Source organism: Lepisosteus platostomus, chromosome 6, assembly GCF_059453375.1.
Source record: "Lepisosteus platostomus isolate fLepPlt1 chromosome 6, fLepPlt1.hap1, whole genome shotgun sequence".
NCBI lineage: Eukaryota > Metazoa > Chordata > Actinopteri > Semionotiformes > Lepisosteidae > Lepisosteus > Lepisosteus platostomus.
In genome coordinates, this window is record NC_142616.1 from 8,686,078 (window position 1) to 8,707,797 (window position 21,720).

At 45.6% G+C, this 21,720-nt stretch overlaps 1 protein-coding gene and 1 long non-coding RNA gene across 15 annotated transcripts in view; both read left to right on the forward strand.

The window, feature by feature from the left end:
* Window positions 1-21,720, forward strand: part of LOC148660032 (E3 ubiquitin-protein ligase TRIM21-like) — a 143,953-nt gene that overhangs the window by 23,280 nt on the left and 98,953 nt on the right. For 7 of the 14 annotated variants that reach the window (XM_088637644.1, XM_088637646.1, XM_088637658.1 and 4 more), the window contains 3 exons: window positions 2,536-2,586; window positions 2,794-2,851; window positions 3,067-3,113. In XM_088637644.1, coding sequence (XP_088493770.1) covers window positions 2,536-2,586; window positions 2,794-2,851; window positions 3,067-3,113 — 156 coding nt within the window. Of the gene's footprint in view, window positions 1-1,921; window positions 1,970-2,535; window positions 2,587-2,793; window positions 2,852-3,062; window positions 3,114-4,764; window positions 4,804-5,212; window positions 5,231-6,235; window positions 6,945-16,624; window positions 20,188-21,720 lie in introns of those variants that run through there. The other 7 variants (XM_088637645.1, XM_088637673.1, XM_088637680.1 and 4 more) reach the window with 6 other exon arrangements.
* Window positions 6,952-10,436, forward strand: LOC148660033 (uncharacterized). The gene is made up of 2 exons (XR_015939771.1): window positions 6,952-8,640; window positions 10,053-10,436. It is a non-coding gene; the product is annotated as an uncharacterized LOC148660033 (long non-coding RNA).

Below are 21,720 nucleotides of genomic sequence, written 5' to 3' on the forward strand. Positions count from 1 at the left end.
GGGTCCAGCACAGAGTTAGTATTGAAATGCTCACATTACATCCCAAAACAGATTGAATTTCCAGGTATGTGTAGAGCCATATTTGCCTTCATTGACTGCAGTTCAGAACGAGGGAAGAAAACGTTTGGTGAGGTCAGCAGGCCCTACTACATTGTAAACAAGCAGGCTTGTGCATACATCTCTTTAATACCATAGACATTTTGATCTTAGCCATAAAACTATATTTAATGCACATCTTAACCTTGGTCTGAAATATAATAATGATAAAAAAGATTTCTTAAACTGTAAAGATTTTTTCTATTTTTCTGTCAAACGCTCATATCAAATTTCTCACTGGGCTCTCTTTTCATCTGTTTTGGTTCACTACCATAATTCATATGACAAACTGTCAGGCTTCATAATCATATAAACTCCGAAGTAGAGAAAATTGCAATAAACATCCAAAATTAAGAATACTTGAACCCCAATCAATTTCTGTTGCAATGAAGCACATACTTTAGACCAAGCAAATTTTGCTGCTGTATTAGTTTACATATAATATTATGAAACTGACACATAGAAGGTGATATGTTTTTAGATACTTTATCTAGACTGCCAATTTGCATGAGTGCAATTGAATTTAATTCAGCATATTGACTTCAAGATAAGCACAACTTGTACTTCTTTGCTTGTACAGTTCCCTGATCTTGTCGAGAAACTTGTCGATGGCACCAATATCAGTGCCCATGTTTATTCAATGTCTCTTGGCCAGTTGAAGATCCCTTGGAAAAGGAAACAATTTGACTTTCTGCTGATCCAGTCCAGTTTTGATCCATATAGATCCATACAGTTTTGTATGCAAGCACTATGTTCTGCACAGCCAAATGCTTGACAGTGAGGCATCATTTAAAATAGGGGAACATTTAAAATATATACCTGAGTTGAGAAAATCTTGTTTTGGTTAACATTGTGTGGAGACCAAACTTCCCTTTTTGCTTGGAGGAACTAGTGAGCAGGAAGGGCTGCTTTACGTCAATTGCATCTCCCTGTCTCAGCCTGTGGATGACCCTCTTCTTCTGGGCTCCCCGGACCTGATTAAAGAAATAAGAGGAAGAGGTTTCATTGTTTTCATAATGCTCCCTTTGTGCCTTGAACAGGAAAGCTTTGGCTTTCTCAGTGTACAGGTTGCAGAGCATCTCTTTCAGAACAGTGCAGAGCAAGTGAGATTTGGAAGAGAGAGAAGGGAAAGCAAAATGAGAGACAGAAATTCTTCCGGTGTTTAATGTTTCTGGAAGGTTTGTCGACCTATCGAAAGGCCTATCGAAAGGCATAGGTGATACAACAGTGGCAGAGTTGCTTGTTTTTATTGGAGGGTTGATGTTGAAAATGTAGAAAATGCTGTTGAAGAAGCATGAAAGGGACTTGGGTTGTAGTTTGGCGAAGATTAACGTGATGAAGGTAAGGTCTCAGCAGCACTTGGTGGGAAGCACATCTGTCTGTGCCGAGGTGAATTGCTGAGTGCTAGAATGATGTACAGTATGTGGTGCCGTGTTTAGCCCGTGATCTTTTATGTTCCGGGAAGCAGCAGTGCAAGGTTAGAATTTGATCACCACACAAACTTCTGTTCAGTGAAACCATCTGTTGCTTTACAGAATTTATACTGAATACGTTTCAGATGTTACACATTTCTTCTACATTTGTCTGAATTTGTTTCTACTTGGGACTTCAAATGCATATATTACTGTAATGTTTTCAACAGTGCCTTGGACTGAATTTTTAAATTTTTAGGAGTGTACTTTCAATTAATCCTTTCACAATCTGTGTTATGAAAAACTAAAGATGTCCTTCATCCTCTCCTTTTATGTGTTTGCAATGTTTTCTTTAAACAATAAGGCTGTATTGTGTTTTAATAATTGATTTTAATCATTTTAATAATTGACAGACATTCCTGAAGAAAAGATAAACCTGGTTGATAGACACAAGGGGTGTGGTAAGTAGTGAAATATTTTATAGTAGGATTTCCTAGAGAGTATTTTCCAGTCATTATATTTTGAAAGAAGAATGTGCTGTTTGAATTCTGACATGATCCTCACCTTAGTTAGTTACTCTACCCAGAATATTTTTTGACTGTTAAGCCTCAACTACTCATTTGGATTGATTGTGTCAAAATCTTCAAGGAATCTGAACATTTGGGCTGAACTCCTGCACAATCTCTTTTGTGAAACACTAAAGGGATTTAGTTCCTTTCACTTGTGTAAATATTAACACCCTTCCCATTCACCAGAGGTTATTACTATGTGAAAATGTATATGTATTTGTAGAGAACAGATCTAGAACAACAGATTGAAGAGGTGCTTGATGAGTAACATTAGTACTGTTCTGTGTGTAGTATCATTGTAAGTGTGGTTTTAAAGTCATGATAACAGATGTTACACTCTTTCTGTTTTTAATGGAGGCCTTATACTGCTTAGGACAGCTGTCATTGTACTCCTGCTCTCACTACAGCAGTAGAGGGTGTTGTATTTAATTGTTAACTCCTGTTGTCTGTATTTGTAGAGAAAATAGCAGAGCTTGAACAACAGAATAAAGAGCTGCATGATGAGAACAGTAAGTACTGCTTTATTTTTTGCATTTAGAGTGTGGAATCATTTAACTCTGCTTTTACAGTCACAAGAACAGGTTTTACACTTGTTCTGTTTTATTGGTCAAGTCTTTTTTACTGCTAAATACAGCTGCCCTTGATGTACACTCCTGCCCTCTCATTTAAGGTGGGTGTTGTGTTCTGTTGTTAACTCCTGTTGTCTATATTTGCAGTGAGGAGAATAGCAGAGCTTGAACAACAGAAGAAAGAGCTGTGTGATAAGAACAGGAAGTACTGCTTTGTTTTTTGCATTTAAAATGTGGAATCATTTAACAGTGTGGTTTTACAGTCATAAGAACACAGGTAGAACAGGTATTACACTCTGTTTTTTAATCAAGTCTTTTTTACTGCTAAATATGGCTGCCCTTGATGTACACTCCTGCCCTCTCATTTAAGGTGGGTGTTGTGTTCTGTTGTTAACTCCTGATATCTGTATTTGTAGAGAGAATAGCAGAGCTTGAGAAACAGAATAAAGAGTTGCGTGATGAGAAAAGTAAGTACTGCTCTGTTTTTTTGTCAAAAGTATGAAAATATCTAAGAATGTGGTTTTACAGTCATAAGAACACACAATACACCTGTTCTGTTTTTTTAGTGGAGTCTTTTTTTATACTCTCAAAAAATGCAGCTGCTGTTGATTTACCCTCCTCAATCTCACTGAGGAGGGTGTTGTGTTCTGTCATGAATCTCTACAGGAACAGTGAGGTACAGTCAAGCCTTTACTGTGATGTCACTCAAGGGACTTTCAAACAGAACTCACTTAACAACACGATCCCTACTTGTACTGACTCTCCAAGCATTCAAACTGTAAATACAGTCAACTGTATAGCAGGACAGATTAACACTCTGCATTTGTAAGTGTTACAGCGCTGATGTTATGTATCAGTTTTGTCCAGTTACTGTTGTCTCCTATCGATTTGCATATTTGGCCCATAGATGTATTATTTGATTCAAGAGAAAAAGGAGGTCAGGAGATGACAACACTTCTGCATTGATTTGCATTATTTCTGGGTTAAGGAATTTTTACTTAACAGGAAATGTCCCCATAATACACCAAGTATGTTCTTGTGTTAAAGGAGATTTTTTCTCTTGGCAGTTTTATCTCCGCATGGATTGACTTGAATACAGCATCACTCAGGATATTGATCAGTATCTCCATAAGTTGTCCTCTCTGAGGCCTCCCCAGGGACAAAACAGTATCCAACACTCCGCCACTCTCTGTTTCTCCAGTTCAGATGATCTTGTTCACAGACGAGGACAATTGTCTTGACAGTGGGCTTTCTGCTGCCATCTTGTTATCCCTGAATAGCCTCTGCGGATCTAAATAACAAGTTAGACACACAGACATATACACTTGTAGAGAAAGTACAGTTGTATGTGAACGTTTGGGTATCCCTGGTCTGAGTGAATGTTTCACTGAATCTCTAAGTGAAAAGAAGTCAACCCTACCTCTTACTTAAACATGTCATCTTTCTGCACATTTTAATGCACAATTACTATTTATATGCTGAATTTAACAGATTGAAAAAAATAAAACAGTGAACGTGGCAGGTGCAAAGATTAGGCACCCTTTCAATTGATTCATTAGTTCTTTTTTAAGGAATAAAACTTGATTGACTCATTAGGCCTTAAATTATACCAGGTAATGACAGTTTCAGTTCAATAAATACTTTGACCCTTGTAACCTCTCGGGATGTTGTGTCTACTCTCAACAACATGGGCTCCTTTGAGCAGCTAACTGAGGACTTGAAAATAAAGATAATTGACTCTTTCAAAGCAAAGAAGGGCTATAAAATGATCTAAATGTGCATTAAAATGTGGAGAAATGTGTCATGTTTGAGTTTGACCAGGAAAGAGGTTGTGTTATCTTTTCACTTAAGAGATTCTGTGAAACATGAAACTTGACCAGTGGTGCCCAAACATTTGCATACAACTGCATACAGTATATTAAGAAGTCTGAAAAAGTGGTTTAAATCCTTTAGTTTTTTCTTTTGACACACAGAGGTCCAGCACCTGTTTCTTTTTGATACAATGTATCTGAATATGAGGGTATCTTTAAACAATAACTAAATGTGGGTGCTCTACTCTCTTTAGTTATTTAAGGCCAGTAAACCATCCTGTTATAACCTGTAAATGTCTATTTGCAGAGATCAAAGAAGATTTGGGAAAGAAGTATCATAAGCTCTGTAAGTATGGAGATGTTTGCAGAATTTATTCTTCTCAGTTTATACTATCAAAGCCAATTATTTGCTCTCATGCGTGCACATGTCCCTAGTTTCTGCTTGAGTCTCTCTGTGTTTCTTTCACTACAGAGTGTCAACTGTGTGTTTGGATCGATTTTGTTCAAATCTTCATGGAATCAAGACTGATTTCTTTCACAAAAATATCTCTGTTCTGAATTACTACAGGACTTCAGCTTTCTTTTATCTCTCTAGAGACAGTATAACAAGTTTCTCATTCTGGGAATTCTAAATATCTTAAAAGATACTGTAGGTTTTTATTTCTTCTTCATAATAATAAGTAGGAAGAACCAGTCATATGTGTTCATGTATTGTGTGCATTAACAGTGCTTTTATCTCTTTTTTAATATTGCAGTGAGACGGGCCATGGGAGGTAATTCTTTTTGTTGTTATCACCAGAGTTGTTTGTTTTAATTATAATGTTTAAAATATCATAATTATTTTCATATTTCTGAATTGATACTGAATTTTATTCATTAAACAACAATCTAGATAATATTGTTAATATTGATAGAAGAGGTATTTATTAACCAATGTGGAAGAACTTACAATGTTTAGATGTTTGTGGAACACAAACAAAGCATCTGGTATAACAAAAAGCTAAATTTATTTAAGATTATAAGATTTTCTAGTACACTTGAAAATGATTAAATGTAGGTCAAAGTGAAAGACAATAGTTTGTATTGTCCAGTTTTAAGGCTACATTGTGAATCCTGATTGTACTACCTGTTCCCAAGCCTAAGGCAAGATAAGTTAGGGTGTGGATCACTATGCTGTACAGGCTCTCCACAGCATGCTGGTGAAAGCAGTGTGATCAGTTCAGAATTCATCCTGAAAACCCTGGCAAATCTAGACAAGAAACTAGAATGATACAGACACAGTGAGGGAAGATAATCCATTTTAGTCTTTTTTTATTCAATCTATATCATCACATTTTGCAAACTGTCTCATCACTTATTTTGTAATTAATAGTATTCAAACAGTTTCTTGTGGAGATTCTTTTATATTGTGTGTAATGAAAAGTGGAAGCTTGCAGAGTATTAAAAAAGAAACTAAAAAGTTCATGTTTACACTACAGGAAGCATTAGTGGTGTGTTAATAATGTGGTTAATAATAATAGAAAATTGGGTTTATTGTATTTCATTAGACTATGTCAGTCTGAATTCTGTTTTCACCATCAGTCAATGTACTGTATCAAGTATAAAAGAACTTGTACAGTACAGTTTTTACGTAATTATCAGATTTTTTTTCATAATGTAAATCACATACACAGATCATTAAATATGACTGTTGTTTTGTTTCTAAAACCAGAAAGTGTTATCAGGTGAAATCTTTATCCGTGGTTCTACATTCTCTCTCTGTGCTTCTTTTCCCACAGTTGAAGTGACCCTAGATGAGGACACAATGAACCCCTACCTGATGGTGTCAGAAGATGGCAGATCAGTGAGGTGGACAGAGCAGCGCCAGAATCTCCCTGACAATCGTGAGCGGTTTGATGAACACCCCTGTTTGCTGGGCAACAGGTTACCAGCAGGGAGGAGGTGTGGGTGTTACTGGGAGGTGGAGGTTGGAAACAAGAAGTCCTGGGAGCTGGGAGTGGCCCGAGGCTCAGTGTCCAGGAAGGGGCAACTGAGTCTGAGCCCTGGAGCTGGGTTTTGGGTCCTGAGTCTTTGGGATGGGAAGCTGACGGCCCTGACTGACCCAGAGACCTCACTGAACACAAAGACAAAGATTCCCAAAAGAGTGGGGATCCACGTGGACTATGAGGAGAAGACAGTCTCCTTCTACAATGTTCAACAACGTTCCCTCCTCTACACATTTGAAAACAAAATAGATGGGGACGTTCGACCATTCTTCTCCCCTGGCAACAATGATAATGAACCCCTTTGCATTACAAACTGTACTGCAGAAGACATCAAAATGAATCCTGAGATCTAAAGAACAAAATGAAGGTCTCCTTCTACAATGCTGTGGACGGCTCCCACATCTACACTTTTGAGGACAAAATAGACAGGAACATTCAACCATTCTTCTCTCCTGGCAATAATGATACAGATCCCCTTCGTATTACAGAACCTTTAGGGGAATGAACCTACTGCAGGGACAATGGATACAACATCTTCCCTAAGAATATTGAAATCCGGTGCCCTACAAAATTATGCATACTGCTAACAAAATAGGAAGGAATGGAAACAGAATGAGTTATTGCCATCCCAATTGGATTATGTGTGTGAAATATTTCTATATTTTATTCGATAATCATTATAGCATTGCACAGTGTGCACAAAGTTATATTTGTCACAGATGAATTCCAGAAAACACAGGGCTCAAATGTATTCACACCCCTAATCATTCTTTTAAAGTTCAGCAGAGACAAATCTCCAGTAGTTTTCTGCTCTATGGCTGGGCAGTGAAAGTCCTGAGAAATATATAGTTTCCTCTGTCCTTAGGGTGTAAAAGGAGGAAACACAGAGAAGACATTCGGAATCAATGGTTTCGTCACCATGGTGGAGGCCAGACAGACACCAAGTGGTCTCTGACCTCCAGAATTTGGGCCTGCTTCCACAGCGGTCTCCTGCCAGAAGAGGACACATTTGTATCTTCTGAAACAAGTGTTAGAGGAGAAACTGTAAATCCAAAGACAACAGGTGGAGATCTGCAGCACAGCCTGGTGAGGGAGAGGAAGAGAGACCAGAGAATAATAATAATAATTGCTTACACTTATATAGCGCTTTTCTGGACACTCCACTCAAAGCGCTCTATAGGTAATGGGGACTCCCCTCCACCACCACCAGTGTTGGAAGCTGGAATGTTGGATGGGAAGCTGATGGCCTTGGCTGACCCTGAGACCCCACTGGACACAAAGATTCCCACAAAACTGGGGATCTGCATAGACTATGTGGAGGAGAAAGTCCTTTTTGAAGCAAAAATAGAGTGTAGTGTTCACCTGTTCTTCTCTCCTGGCAATAATGATAAGGATCCCCTTTGTATTATACAGTTTTAAAGGAAATGAATCTACTGCAGGGATCATGAATATACCATCTTCCCTAGGAATACTGACATACAGTGCCCCCCAGAATTATGCACACTCCTGCTGAAACAGATAGATATACTGTAATAGAATGAGTTATTGTCATCCAGATTGCAATATGTGTTTAAAATACTTCTATATTGGATAAAGTTATAACACGATTTCAAAGAGAAAAGTCGTATGTGTCATAAATGACTTCCTCACAAAACACAATGCTCTTTAATCACACCTCAAATTATTCATTTAAAGTTCAACAGAAACAAATCTTGAATAACATTCTACTCTATAGATGTGCAGTAGACGTCCTGAGGAATATAAGATTCCCCTGGTCCTGGGGTGTAAAAGGAGGAAACACAGAGCAGACATTCAGTAGTAGCGGCTTCATCATGGTCGAGGTCAGACAGCTCTCAGAAGACTGAGACCATCTCTGACCTCCATCATTTGGGGAATGGCTATAAAAGAATCAACAGACAGCTATCACTTTCCACTGTAAAGTAAATCATGAAGAGATATAAGGCTACTCCTATACTGGCCACCCTGTCAGAAGAGGACACAAATGTATCTTATGAGACAAATGTTTCAGCAGTTCAAGTAGGTGACTGCGTCAGCATGCGTAGGCTGCAAAGGAACAAGTAAAGGTGTATTAGTAAAGGTCCTCTCACACCTGAAGAAAGCTCCACAGCCTAAATATTACAGCAGACAACTATACGTCCAAAGGCCACAGGTGGTGATGCACAGCAGAAATGGTTTAGGTGAGTGTAACGTCCCAGTGTGTGGTCCATGTTGTTTTGTTGCTATGTTCCACACTTCCTGACCTTGATTATTCACTAGTTTGACTAGACACACAGTCTTTGGCATCTTCAACACCCTAGCTAACCTCCACTGACTACCCAAAACCATACAAGACAAACGGCGCTAGTTTAGTACGGGTAGTCAGTGGAGGTTAGCTAGGGTGTTGAAGACGCAGAAGACCGTCTGTTTCGGGTTTTCTTTTGTAGTCAGGTCAGCTTTCCCTCACTATCCTAGCCAGCTCCATTTTGTTTGTTGTTTTCTTTTCTTTGGCACCACTCTAGTTCCCTCTCCCTGTGTGTTCTTGTGTCCTATTGTGTACCCATCACTTATTCACCTTAAAATCATCACTTTTGCACCAACACTTGTTGTCACGCTTCCTTGTAACCAGAAACCTACCTGCATCCAAAGCCTATCCTAAATGTTACACCCCTTTACCTCAGACAGTTGGGGTCGTAACAGTGAGGAACAGAGACCCAGGCTATGAGACCAGAGAGGTTAGATGTTCTGAGACCAAGTGCAGACTTGATCAGGTTTTATTTCACAATGCATCCGGGAGCTGTGCTGGCCCTAGCCTTTTAGCTATTATACTATTATCCCACTCCAACCTCATTTTACTAATTAGAACAATTAAATAAATTAATGACATTACTAGAAATCTTTTATTAACCAGCTTTGAAAAACACATCATAAATAACAAGAAAATCATGTTTTACAGAGATGTATTGTGAACATTGTATTTTAAATAGAAACATAAATAACAGTAAACAGGATTTGTGTTACTGAAAGACTATTGCAAATCCTAACTTACAAATTACTGCACTGAAATCTTTGCAGGAAGGAATTGTAGATGTGTGAAATGAAGAAAAAACAAGGGCACTCGATAACAACCTAATTGCAATGATAAAAATAATCATGTTTTTATCCTCCTGATGAAAATTGATTTTAGAACCCACAGAGACAGCAGATTGAGCACCCCCTACTGGTCTCACTAACACCAATTCCAGTAGCAACCTTAGTTTTTCCCATCCAGGTACTGGTCAGACTCACACCTGCTGAGCTTCAGTAGGGTGCCAGCTGTGAGTTGCAGGGTGATATGGCTGCTGACCAGATAGTAATGATAAACTATAGGAGGAATTCAGTCAATAAAAAATGAAGGTGAAGTTACAACAGAACATATGTCATATGAACATATGGCAAAAAAAAAGAAATGTCAATTTCATTAGTACAATTGGTTGCTAATAGAGAATTAAAGGTGACACCATGTTATTTGTATGAATTAATTGAAAATAGACTATTAACACATGTTGTTTTGGTCCTGCAGTGCTTGAAAATAAGCAGCTAGAAAAAAAACCTGAAAGTTTGCTCTTTTCAGGTATGTCTTTGACAATTCTCTGACAGCTACCCATTCTCGGTAACTCTAATGATCACAGTACCAGCCCTGCTGTGGAGTGACACCTCAACACCTACTGAGCATCCAGTGCCAGGGATGAACTCCTTTTTACAGTTCTTCTGCAGCAGTATGTTCCTGTAGGACACCTGTCTGATCCCTAGCCAAGCACATCTAGAATGTGACCCTGTATGATGTCATTGGTTGTGATTACTACAGTATACAGTATTGCTTCTCACTGTGTATAAACTATCATTCATGCTTAGCTTCACATGTTGTTGAGACTATTTTGCACTATCCTTCCTGTGCACGTCTGTAACTGCTCTGAGATAACTGCATATTCAAGATAATTAAAAATCTAAAGAATTACTCTGTTTCCACTTCCCCCAGATAATTGCTCTCTAATACTGATCACTCATGGACAAGCCGCTTATGAAAGCCCACACATTGCTTTCAGACACCAATCCCCACATTTACACCTTATAATTCAGCATGTATTGTCAGTTTAGCGCAACAGAAATCAGTCTGGCTTTAGACGAAAGAAACAATGTGAGATTGTCTGTGTCTTTGGGCCAGTGCCGTGTCTCTGGAGGTGAGGTGGTACAAAGGGAGCTCTGGTGAGCTGGTCCATCAGTACACAGACAGGAGGGAGACAGAAGGCCCAGGCTACCAGGGCAGAGTGCAGCTGTTCCATCAGGAGCTGGAGAGAGGCAACGTGTCCCTGCTGCTCAAAGATGTCAGAACCTCAGACCAGAGCACCTACATTTGTCCCATCAGTTCTTTTTTCCTGCAAAGGCGTTTCACAAAATAGAATTGTCAAACTGCAAAATATTTAAGGTTGTAGTTCACACCGAAAATCATAATTCGATCATTAGACACCTCATATTCATATAAAGGTCTTGACTAAATTCCGAATAATCCTCATATCTCAGATTACAAGTTCGGGCTGTGCTGCCCTTTGTCACCACCTGACTCTAGCAGTGGCACAATTTTGACAATGTGAAAAAAAACCAGTTATTTCATGTAATCTTAAATACTGGGACACACATTATTCCTGTAAATTTCAACATAAAATTACTTGAAATAGATTAATTAGTCAGGGTTTTAATCTTCCATGACCAATCACTAACATATTACAGACTGTTGTACTTGAACGAGTTTCTTCTTCAATTGTCCAGGTATTAAAAGTGAAGTAGGAGAGCTGGAGAGCCCTCCTGGTTACTGCCTACGGGAATGGAGTTTGCAGTGAGCCTGGTCGTTGGAAACGACATGCCTGTACTCTCTAAAGGGACAAAAAGATATATTTTCTAAATTTCTAAATTAATTTGTATTATCAAAAATAATTAGCCCGATCATATCAAATTATTCATCCTCCTAAAGACTACACAGGGCACTCGAACTACTAGGACATTATTTACACAGGTAGGGTCAGCCGCTGGTCATCGTGCTGACCCTCAGACTCTCCCCGGCTACCACTCCCAGCATGCCCAGCAGTACTACGAGCGCTTAGGGGCGCTTCCTCCTCACCACCAGGCGAGGGCGTTACACTGCCCCCACCTGAAGCGTCTGGCGTCTCGCCGACGTCGAACACCCCCCCTCAGGCTGTACTCGTACTCGGCTAACTGCTGCGGAACCCTGCGTGAGCGGCCGCTGCGCCGCGGTGACGGCTGGCGATCCACGGACGCCCCACTATCGGCTCCGGCCCCGGCTGCTCCTCTAGAGCCTCCCCACACGGCTCCTCCTCCCGGGCCCGATAGGGGGCCAGGCGGTCTCGGTGCAGGACCACCACTCTCCCCCGTGTTCGCAACCGGACACGGTAGCAGACCTCGCCCACCACCCCGAGTACCTCATCGGGCCCCTCCCACGACGGCGCCAGCTTAGGGCTGAGGCCTTTGCGGCGGCGCGGGTTGTACACCCAAACCAAGTCCCTGGGCTGGAAGGCAGGCCCCCTGCAGCGCAGGTCCTAGTGCCGCTTCTGCCGGACCACGCCAGTGTCAGGTGCAAAGCTGTGCACCCGCTGCATCCGCTGCCGCAGGTCCCACTCGTAGTCCGAAGACCAGGTCCACCGGGGTTCGCATTTCCCGGCCCAGCATGAGCGAGGCCGGGGTGCACCAGGTGGATTCCTGGACCGCGGTCCTATACGCCCAGAGCGCAAGGGGGAGGTGGCGGTCCCAGTCCCGTTGGTGCCGGGACACCAGGGTGGCCAGCTGGGTGGTGAGCGTCCGATTAAACCGCTCCACCAACCCGTCGCTCTGGGGATGCAGCGGTGTGGTCCGTGTCTTAGTGATCCCCAGGCGCTGGCACAGTCTGGCGAAGACCTGGGACTCGAAGTTACGCCCCTGGTCACTGTGCAACTCCTCCGGCACCCCCAGCCTGGCAAACATCCCCTCCAGCAGTGCATCGGCCACCATGGGGGCACTCTGGTCCGGGAGGGCGTAGGCCTCCGGCCACTTCGTAAAATAATCCATGGCCACCAAGACGTAGCGGTTTCCCGGCCTCGGTGCGCGGAAACGGGCCCAAAACGTCCTCCCCCACCCGCTCCATCGGAGCCCCCACCTGGTGTTGTTGGAGGGGGGCCCGGGAGTGCTCGGGGGGACCCTTCTGCGCCACGCACACCGCACACGTTCGGCAGTACCGCTCCACGTCCCGGTGGCAAAGACCCCAATAAAAATGGCCTCGGAGACGCTGCAGGGTTTTTTTACCGCCGAAGTGCCCCATGCCCGGCTGGCCATGCACTGCTCGGAGCACCGCCCCGCGGAGCGACCGAGGCACCACCAGCTGCCACCGTACCTCGCCACTGGAGGGTACCCGCCACCCCCGGCACAGCACCCCATCCTTTACCTCCAAGGCCTCCCACAGGGCGCAGAGGGCCTTGACGAACTTTGGGTGCGGGGCGATCTCCTCTCGCGTAGGCCGCACTCCTGCTGCCCTCCAGCGGAGCACCAGCCCCACGTCAGGATCAGCTGCCTGACGCTGCGCCAGGTCTGGCAGGCCCACCCCCAGCGGCCCCTCCCGGGCCGTGGCCGCGGTGCTCACCCCCGCCACGATGCGGACAGCCTCCTCACTCTGCTCCCGCCGGGCGCAGTGGTGGCAGTCCACGGCCTCGCAGGGGCGCTGCGAGAGAGCGTCGGCATTGAGATGGCGAGACCCCGCAAGGTGCATTAAAGTGAAGTCGTACTCCTGCAGGATCTCTATCCATCGCGCCATCTGCCCCTCTGGCTCCTTAAAGTGGAGCAGCCAGGTGAGGGACGCATGGTCGGTCCTCAGCCGGAACCGGGTCCCGAACAGGTATGGCCTGAAGTGGTGGACCGCCGCCATCACCGCCAGCAGCTCGCGACGGGTCAGGCAGTAGTTCCGTTCAGCCCTAGTCAAAGCCCGACTATAGTAGGCCACTACGCGCTCCCCATCCGGCCCCTCCTGCGCCAACACCGCACCCACCCCCGAGTTACTCGCGTCGGTATCGAGAACATACGGCAACCGCGGGTCGGGGTAGGCCAGCACGGGGGCCCCCACCAGAGCTTCACGCAACCGGCCGAAGGCAGTCTCACAGCCCGAGTCCCAGTCAAAACTGCGGCCCTTGTCGGTGAGGCGGTGCAGCTGGGCAGCGATGCTGGCAAAGTCCCGGACAAACCTCCGGTAGTACGAGGCCAACCCCAGAAAGCTGCGGAGCTCCGCGACAGTGCGACCTCCCGCCGCAGGAGCTCGCACTTGCGGGGGTTGAGCCTCAGGCCAGCACGGCGGATGCAGGCCAGCACCGCCTGGAGGTTCGTCAAGGCCTGGTTGAAATCCCGGGCATGAACCAGCAGATCGTCCAGATACAGCACACACTGGTTCCGCGGGACAGATGCCAGCACCCTCTCCATCAGCCTCTCGAACGTCGCCGGGGCATTGCACAGGCCAAAAGGCATGACAGTAAACTGCCAGAGGCCCTGGCCGATAGAAAAGGCCGTCTTCGGGCGAGCATCGGGAGCAAGCGGTACCTGCCAGTAGCCACAGCGGAGGTCCAGGGAGCTGAACCAGGTCGACCCGGTGATGTAGTCCAGGGCGTCATCTATCCTCGGCAGGGGGTAGGAATCTTTCCGGGTGACCTCGTTCAGCTTGCGGTAGTTGACGCAGAACCTCCACGAGCCGTCTTTTTTTTTAACCAGTACGGCTGGCGCCGACCACGGGCTCGCGGAGGGCTCAATCACCCCCGCTGCGGCCATCTCCTGGATCTTTTCCTCGGCGGCGGTCCGCTTGGCGTGAATCATGCGTCCCGGTGGGATGCGGATGGGCCGAGCGTCGCCGGTGTTGATCTCATGTTGGACCAGGGCAGTGTGGGTGCAGTCCTCATCTCTCGCCGCAAAGAGATCCTCGTTCTGGGCGAGTAGCTCCTGGAGCCGCTGGCGCTGGTCCTGATCGAGGCCCTCGCAGCTCTGCTGGTAGAGATCCTCAACGGCGCGCCTTGCTTCCACGCAACGCTCGGCCCCCGCCGCCGCCGCCTTGTCTTGTCCCCCGGCTGACTCGGGGGCAGGATCCGGCACGCTCGCTCCCCGGCTCACAAGCCTGGTCTGCCCCGGCGACTGCCGCCGCCGCCGCCAATGCCTCTTTTTCTCCCAGCTCTGGCAAGCCCGCGTCCCTCTGCCTTCGCCGGGCCTGCCCTCCACCAGGTGAAGTCGCTCCCCCTGCCACACCAACTCCTGCCGGCTCAAGTCCAAACTGGCCCCCACACAGTACGTCCAGCCCCAGAATGCAGTCCTCCTGGATGGGTGCGAGGTAGCAGGGGTGGCGCACCGTCGCTGCACCCAGAGGGAAGGCAAGCACCTGTTTCCCCCGGACTGCAGCGAGCTGTCCCGTCATGGTCCTTAGCCGCAGGCTGGAGGCCTCCCATCCTGGGGGGTTGGTGCCCTCGGTGTCGGGGAGGACGCCCGGCTGGAGCAGGGTTACCGATGAACCGGTGTCGAGTAGGGCCAGGCAGGGTTGGTCCTCGATTTTGCAGTGGAGGTACAGGCCCCGGCTACAGCCGACTCGCCCCACGGTGGCGTGAGGGGCGCCAGTCTTAACAGCGCTCTCCGGAGCGGGGGTCGAGGTGTTCGAGGGGCAGCCTTCCCCACGCTGAGTCGCCCCGTTCCCGTTTCCCGACGCCGATCGAGGAGTGCGAGGTTCGGGTGCCCGGCAGAACCAAGCTCGGTGTCCCCTCTTCCTGCAGCGGTTGCAAATCAGCGTGCGGGGCTGTTCCATGGGGGTCGCTGTACGGGCTGGCTCCTCTTCCCCCTCGCTGGATTCCTCCGTCGCCGTCTCGGTCAGCCGGCAGGGCGCACTGCGTCTGCTGGCGCTTCCAGCCACCCCGAACACGGCCTCAGCCCGTGTAGCAAGGGCCAGGGCCTGCTCCAGCGATGCTGGCGCGGCCAGCTGCACGTGGCGCCGCAGTTCCTCGGGTGAGAGGGCCTTGAGAAAGGCCTGGAGAGCCATCTCCCGCTGCGCCTCTGGGGGAAAGTTGGGTATCCCCGGCGGGCGAGGAACGCAACATCAGCAGCAACCGGGCCCAGTCGCTCTCCTGGTCGGCGCCGCCGCAGGGCCAGCCTCTCCGGCATCAAGTCCGACGCCTCCTCCACACCAAAGCGCCGTGTATTCGCCTCTGTCCTGCTCCGGGACGTCCAGGAGCACCTTGGCTGGCCGCTCCTTCCAGCGCCGCCGCCAGGTGGCCGGCCATCTCCGCCCGGCTCCAGCCATTCGTCCGGGCCGCGAGCTGGAACTGCGCCTCATAGGTTTCCCAAGGCGCTTCCCCATTGTAGCGACCTGGTTGCACCCGCGCCGATGGGTGTGGGAATCGCTGATCGGCTCCGGCAGGGAGAGTATCCTCTATCTGGGGTGCCCGCTGACCTGGAGTAGCGGCCAGTCGCCCCAAATCTACCGGCGGGACCACTATTGAATAGCCCTGGTAAGGGCTGTGGCCACCTGTCGCACCCAGGAGTTGCTCAGGCTCCCTATGTGCACTGCCGATGGGTTCTGTTTCTTTCAGCGTCAGCTGGCGCTTAATAGAATCAAGTAGTGTCTGCCATGAGTTGTCCATTCTGCCCGCTTCTGACACCAATGTAGCGTTTACAGGTTCTTTTCAGAACAAAGGACGAGTGGAGACGTGATTAACAAACAAGCATTATATTTATTCATTAACAACCACACAAAACCAAACACAGGATATACACACGAGGAGACTGACGGAACACGTACACATCGTTAGGGTGGTAATTACCTAACAAAACACTATACTTTTACAAGACTACACAGGGCACTCAAACTACTAGGACATTATTTACACAGGTAGAGTCAGCCGCTGGTCATCGTGCTGACCCTCAGACTTTCCCCGGCTACCACTCCCAGCATGCCCAGCAGTACTACGAGCGCCTAGGGGCGCTTCCTCCTCACCACCAGGCGAGGGCGTTACACTGCCCCCACCTGAAGCGTCTGGCGTCTCGCCGACATCGAACACCCCCCTCAGGCTGTACTCGTACTCGGCTAACTGCTGCGGAACCCTGCGTGAGCGGCCGCTGCACCGCGGTGACGGCTGGCGATCCTCCTCACCACCAGGCGAGGGCGTTACAATACTATTTGCGACACTGATCCTGTCCAACTTTCTAACTGCATGTAGTTCAGGTGGGTAGCTGCGTCAGCATGTGTTGGCTGCAAAGGAACAAGTAATAGGTTTATTCCATGCTGAAAAAAAGAGGAAAGCAAGCACAACGTTTTGGCCGTGGAGCCTTCTTCAGGTGTGAGCACCTGTGTTTTCTTTTCTCTTTTTTTCAGCATGGAATAAACCTATTACTTGTTCTTTTCTAACTACATGCCTACTCACGCCGGATCACATAAGGAACAGTCGCGCACTGCTTTCTTATACACGGGATGCGCTTTTATCATTACAGCCGTCCGGCGAAGCGGCTAGCCCGAGGACATTCGTGCAAGGGGAAACCGCCGACCGCGGAGAAGAGGCAAGAGAGGAGGCGTTCGGCAGCGGCTCGGGAGAAGGTGGAGCAGACCACCGTTTCCCTCCATGATCCTGAGAAACACGCGTTCCCTAAGGAACAAGATGGATGAGCTTCGGATCAACACCACAGCGTGCTTCGAGTACCGTGAGTCTTGTATGATGATCTTTATTGAGACCTGGCTTCAACAAGACTTTCCCGACTCAGATAGAATTGAAACATATGGGAAAAGCAGAGGTGGTGGTATTTGTGTCTTTGTGAACGGTAAGTGGTGCAGACAATACTCTGTGAGGAAAATTATCTGCAATAAAAATGTTGAGCTTTTGTGCCTGTGCCTGAGTTTCAGGCCTTTCGAGAGGCCGAGAGAATTCGGTAACATTTTTATATGCGCTGTTTTCGTTCCTCCCAGTGGAAATGCAGCGGCTGCTGCTTCTCAGGTAGTCGATTGTGTACACGAGCAACTCCAGCAGACTTCAGAAGCTCCCGTGTTTATTTTGGGTGACTTTAACCACTGTAAACTGGAGATGGCATTGCCTGGGTTTGAACAGTATGTCAAATGTGGGACGAGAGGGAACAGAGTTCTAGACAAATGCTACGATAATATAAAACAAGCCTATTCCGCCAAAGCCAAACCACCTCTGTCTAACTCTGATCACAATACTGTTCACCTCATCCCCACTTGCTGGACAGCTCTGAAGAGCCGCAAACATGTTATTAAGACTGTAAATGTATGGATTGATGATAGTATTGAGATGCTGAAAGGGTGTTTTCTTTGCACAGACTGGGAGATATTTCATAGCATGGAGGTTAGTGAGGCAACAGAGACTGTTACAGACTACATTAAGTTCTGTGTGGACAGTGTCATACCCAAGAAAAACATTACAGTGTACCCAAATAATAATAGATATATAACTAAGGATGTGAAAGACTGCATCAACAGCAAAAGACTCGCTTTTAAAAAACAAGATCAAGTGCAACTGAAATTACTGCAGAAAGAGCTTAAACTAAAACTCAGGAATGCAAGGAATCAACACAAGGAGACAATGGAGAGTGACTTTGAAACAATGAACTCCAGGAGGTTGTGGCAAACAGTGAAAACAGTCACAAACAGTCATAAAGAGCTTCCATACAATGGATGAGCTGGCTAAAGCAAACAAGCTGAAAGACTTCTATTTGAGGTTTGGGACACAGGACTTCTCTGGTGCATGTGACAGTATATGAGATACTTCCTCATGAGATACTATTACAGCCGACAGTAGTGCTGGTACAGCTGTATGAGATACTATTACAGCCGACAGTAGTGCTGGTACAGCTGTATGAGATACTATTACAGCCGACAGTAGTGCTGGTACAGCTGTGTGAGATACTATTACAGCCAACAGTAGAGCTGGTAGGATTGTAATAAGTCCGCAGATGACCACACAATCTTTCAGGCACATACTGTATCTGCAAAAAAGACAACAGGCCCCAATGGCATCACTGCCTCTCTTTTAAAAAACTGCACAGAGGAATTAACACCAGCATGGTGTCCTATCTTTCAGAAGTCATTTGACTCTCACTCTGTTCAATCATTGTGCCAATACCCAAAAAGCCCTGTTCCTTGGATAATGACTACAGGCCGGTAGCACTGACATCTGTTGTGATGAAATGCTTTCAGAGGATTATGGTAGTGTATCCGTGCTGTGCTCAGAAGTGAACACTGTACTGGATTCATATCAGTTTGCATATAAACACCGGAGGGGCACCGATGATGCAATCAACAGCATAATGCATCTTGTTCTAAAACACCTAGAGGACCCCAATGCCTGTGCGCGGCTGCTGTTTGTGGACTTCAGCTCTGCATTTAATACACTGCAGCCCCATCTATTGATAACCAAGTTGAAACAAATGTCTGTTAACCATAACATTATAAGATGGTACCATTCATTTTTAACAAATCGCACACAGTATGTCAGAGTCAACAAAACTCTTTCCGAGTCACGAGTCCGAGTGGCTTAATGCATAGAGGTACAGTTCATCTGTATACATGTCAGAAATCCAAAGATTTGTGCAATGGTGTGACAACAATAGCCTAATTTTAAATGCTAATAAAGCAAAATAAATAGTTTTCGATCCCAGAGCAGTTGGTGATCACTCGCATGTAGTAATCCACAACAAACTTATCACTCAGGTTGATTCATATAAGTACTTAGGTGGACACATAGACCATAACCTGTGCTGGTCTACTCATGTTGAGAGTGTTTGCTCCTGAGTTCAGCAGCGCTTATATTTCCTGCGAAGACTAAGAGTGTTTGGGGTTTGACAGGAAGTAATGCTACTCTTTTACCATACTGTAATCGAGAGTATTATCCGATATGGTATTACAGTGGTTTGGTAATCTATCAGTTCATTTTAAATCGCAAATTACCCGCCTCTTCCAGACAGCTTTGAAGGTCATGGGAGTGAATCAGCACCCCTGCCTGCAGACAATCTTTGAAAAATCCTTCATCAAACAGGCAGGAAAAATCATATCAGATCCTCAACTCTGAATATCAACTTCTTCTTTCTGGCAAACGTTTATGTCAGTCACTATCCATTAAAGCTGTCAATGCAAATGTCAAGGATAAACACAATTTTGACCTTTACAACCCACTTGAGTGCAATATGTTTTTGTGATGTGTTATAAATGTTACATGTTGTTATGTGTTATACTGTACATCTGCAATAGAATGATGTGCAATATTTTTCTTGTAATAGTATAATGTGCAATGTTTTTCTTTTCTCTTTTTTTTGCATTCTATTGTATATTAATGTACAGGAGTGCTGGGTGTCCATAATAAATATCCCTCAGGGGACAATACAAATGTTATCTTATCACTGTAGGTATTTCATTCTGCACCTTAACAACCCCCATAGCTGTTTAGGAACAAAGGTTATACAGGATATAAAGGAGGAGATTTCGGGAACAGAAAGCCAGCTCCACACTGCAAGACTTGACGTGAGTATGTGAAAGGAGACCTGAAGTTAGTTTTGTTCCTACTGTACGTTTTATTTTCGTGTGTTGACTGAGCTACAGCTGTGCTGTTGTCGAACTGTAATATACAGTAGTAACTAACTGGAACAGCTGTATCTTCCAGACTGATCCATTAAGCCTGGCTACAGACCTCCAGGAACAGAAACAGGTATCTCACAACGTCACATTTTGTATATCGCGATTCTTCTATCGATATATGTTCTCTTAGTCCGCAGAAAGTCTACTATGAGACTTGTCGTAAAACACAACTGCTACACAAAACACCGTGCGCGCTGTAACTATGAGTGACTCAATGTGATTTAAGAGCGTGACTGGTTTTCGGCTGCAGATTGTTTTCTCAACAGATGTGCAGTGCATCAGCAAATAATGGTTTTAGTTGTTTCTATATGCGAACGTTCTGCGAAGATGTTGAGAAATTGGTTACCTATTGATTTGAAAGGCGTTTTTGTTAAATGTTTGGCAAATGAAAAGGGAGGCGATAGGCATTCAGGGTCCGGGGCATGAATCACATACATGAGATATAATATGTATAACAGATATGATGTACGTGACTTCCACAGAGCAGAGATCTTTACTTTATCTTTACTCACTGGTGTTACAAAACCAAGGCAAAGTTCAAAATGTTTTTGCCTTTGTCAAAATGGAGACATAAGAAACACTTTCATTTTCGTGTCATGAAAGTGAAAGTAACCAGATTGAGGGATCGCTGAGATCAGACTAATTCCACAGCCCTAACAAGTCTTTGAACACTCTATTGTATATGAGCGCAAGGCACCGGGGAACCTGTGTCAAAAAGAGAGAAAAAAAAGTAGCTTGACAGAGTAAAGCAGATTAGGGTCAATGACAGGGATTTGTGGAAGTGTACAGTTTGCAATGCCTCTCACAATATAGTGTATGAAAGAGAGAACATCAAAACCCCGCTTGTCCTACTTTCTGTTCTCGGAGCTGTGGGATCAAAGCTGGTTGACTTTCACAGAACAGTTTTAACACTCTTTTCTTTATCGCTAGATTCCGGACTGTCAGTGAGCAACAGGTCCTGTAGTTGGGAGTTTTCTTTTCATCAGTGCGAAGTAGGGGCGTAGAATCGGAAGGGCTGCCCTTATGTTGACGGTCTGTCTTGGTGTGAAATGCGATGCTGTGCTTGAAACTTGAAGACCGTGTCAATAACAGAGTCAAACGACATGAAGTTTTTTTCCTATCACAGTGGCTTTAATCAAGCATTGGGAAAACGAGAGTTAGTAGATCTCTGGAGTACCACCGGTCATAAACCAGATGTACAGCCAGTGTGTGATTTCAGCTTAATTCATAAAAATATCACCCTCTTTTTAAACAGAAATTAACAAACTGATAATGTTACAAATAAAAATTTGTAGAAATGTATTTTCTAGCACATAGATCACGATCTTGAAAGATTTGTGACCCCACACTACATTTTTAAATGGAATAGTAATTTAGCGTTGCTATTAGTTTGCGAGAATGGATAGATTATTAATATATTGTAACAACCGCGGGGTTCGGTACGGAAAAGAGCAGGATTGCGACTCAGGAGAAGGGGTTAACCAACACATTTATGAAACAAGACAAGGGAAAGGTACACATAGGGATAGAGATTACAGCGCTGCACCCGCACCAACACACGACACGCCAGGGAAGAGACTCTCTCCCAGCCTCCGTCCCACTA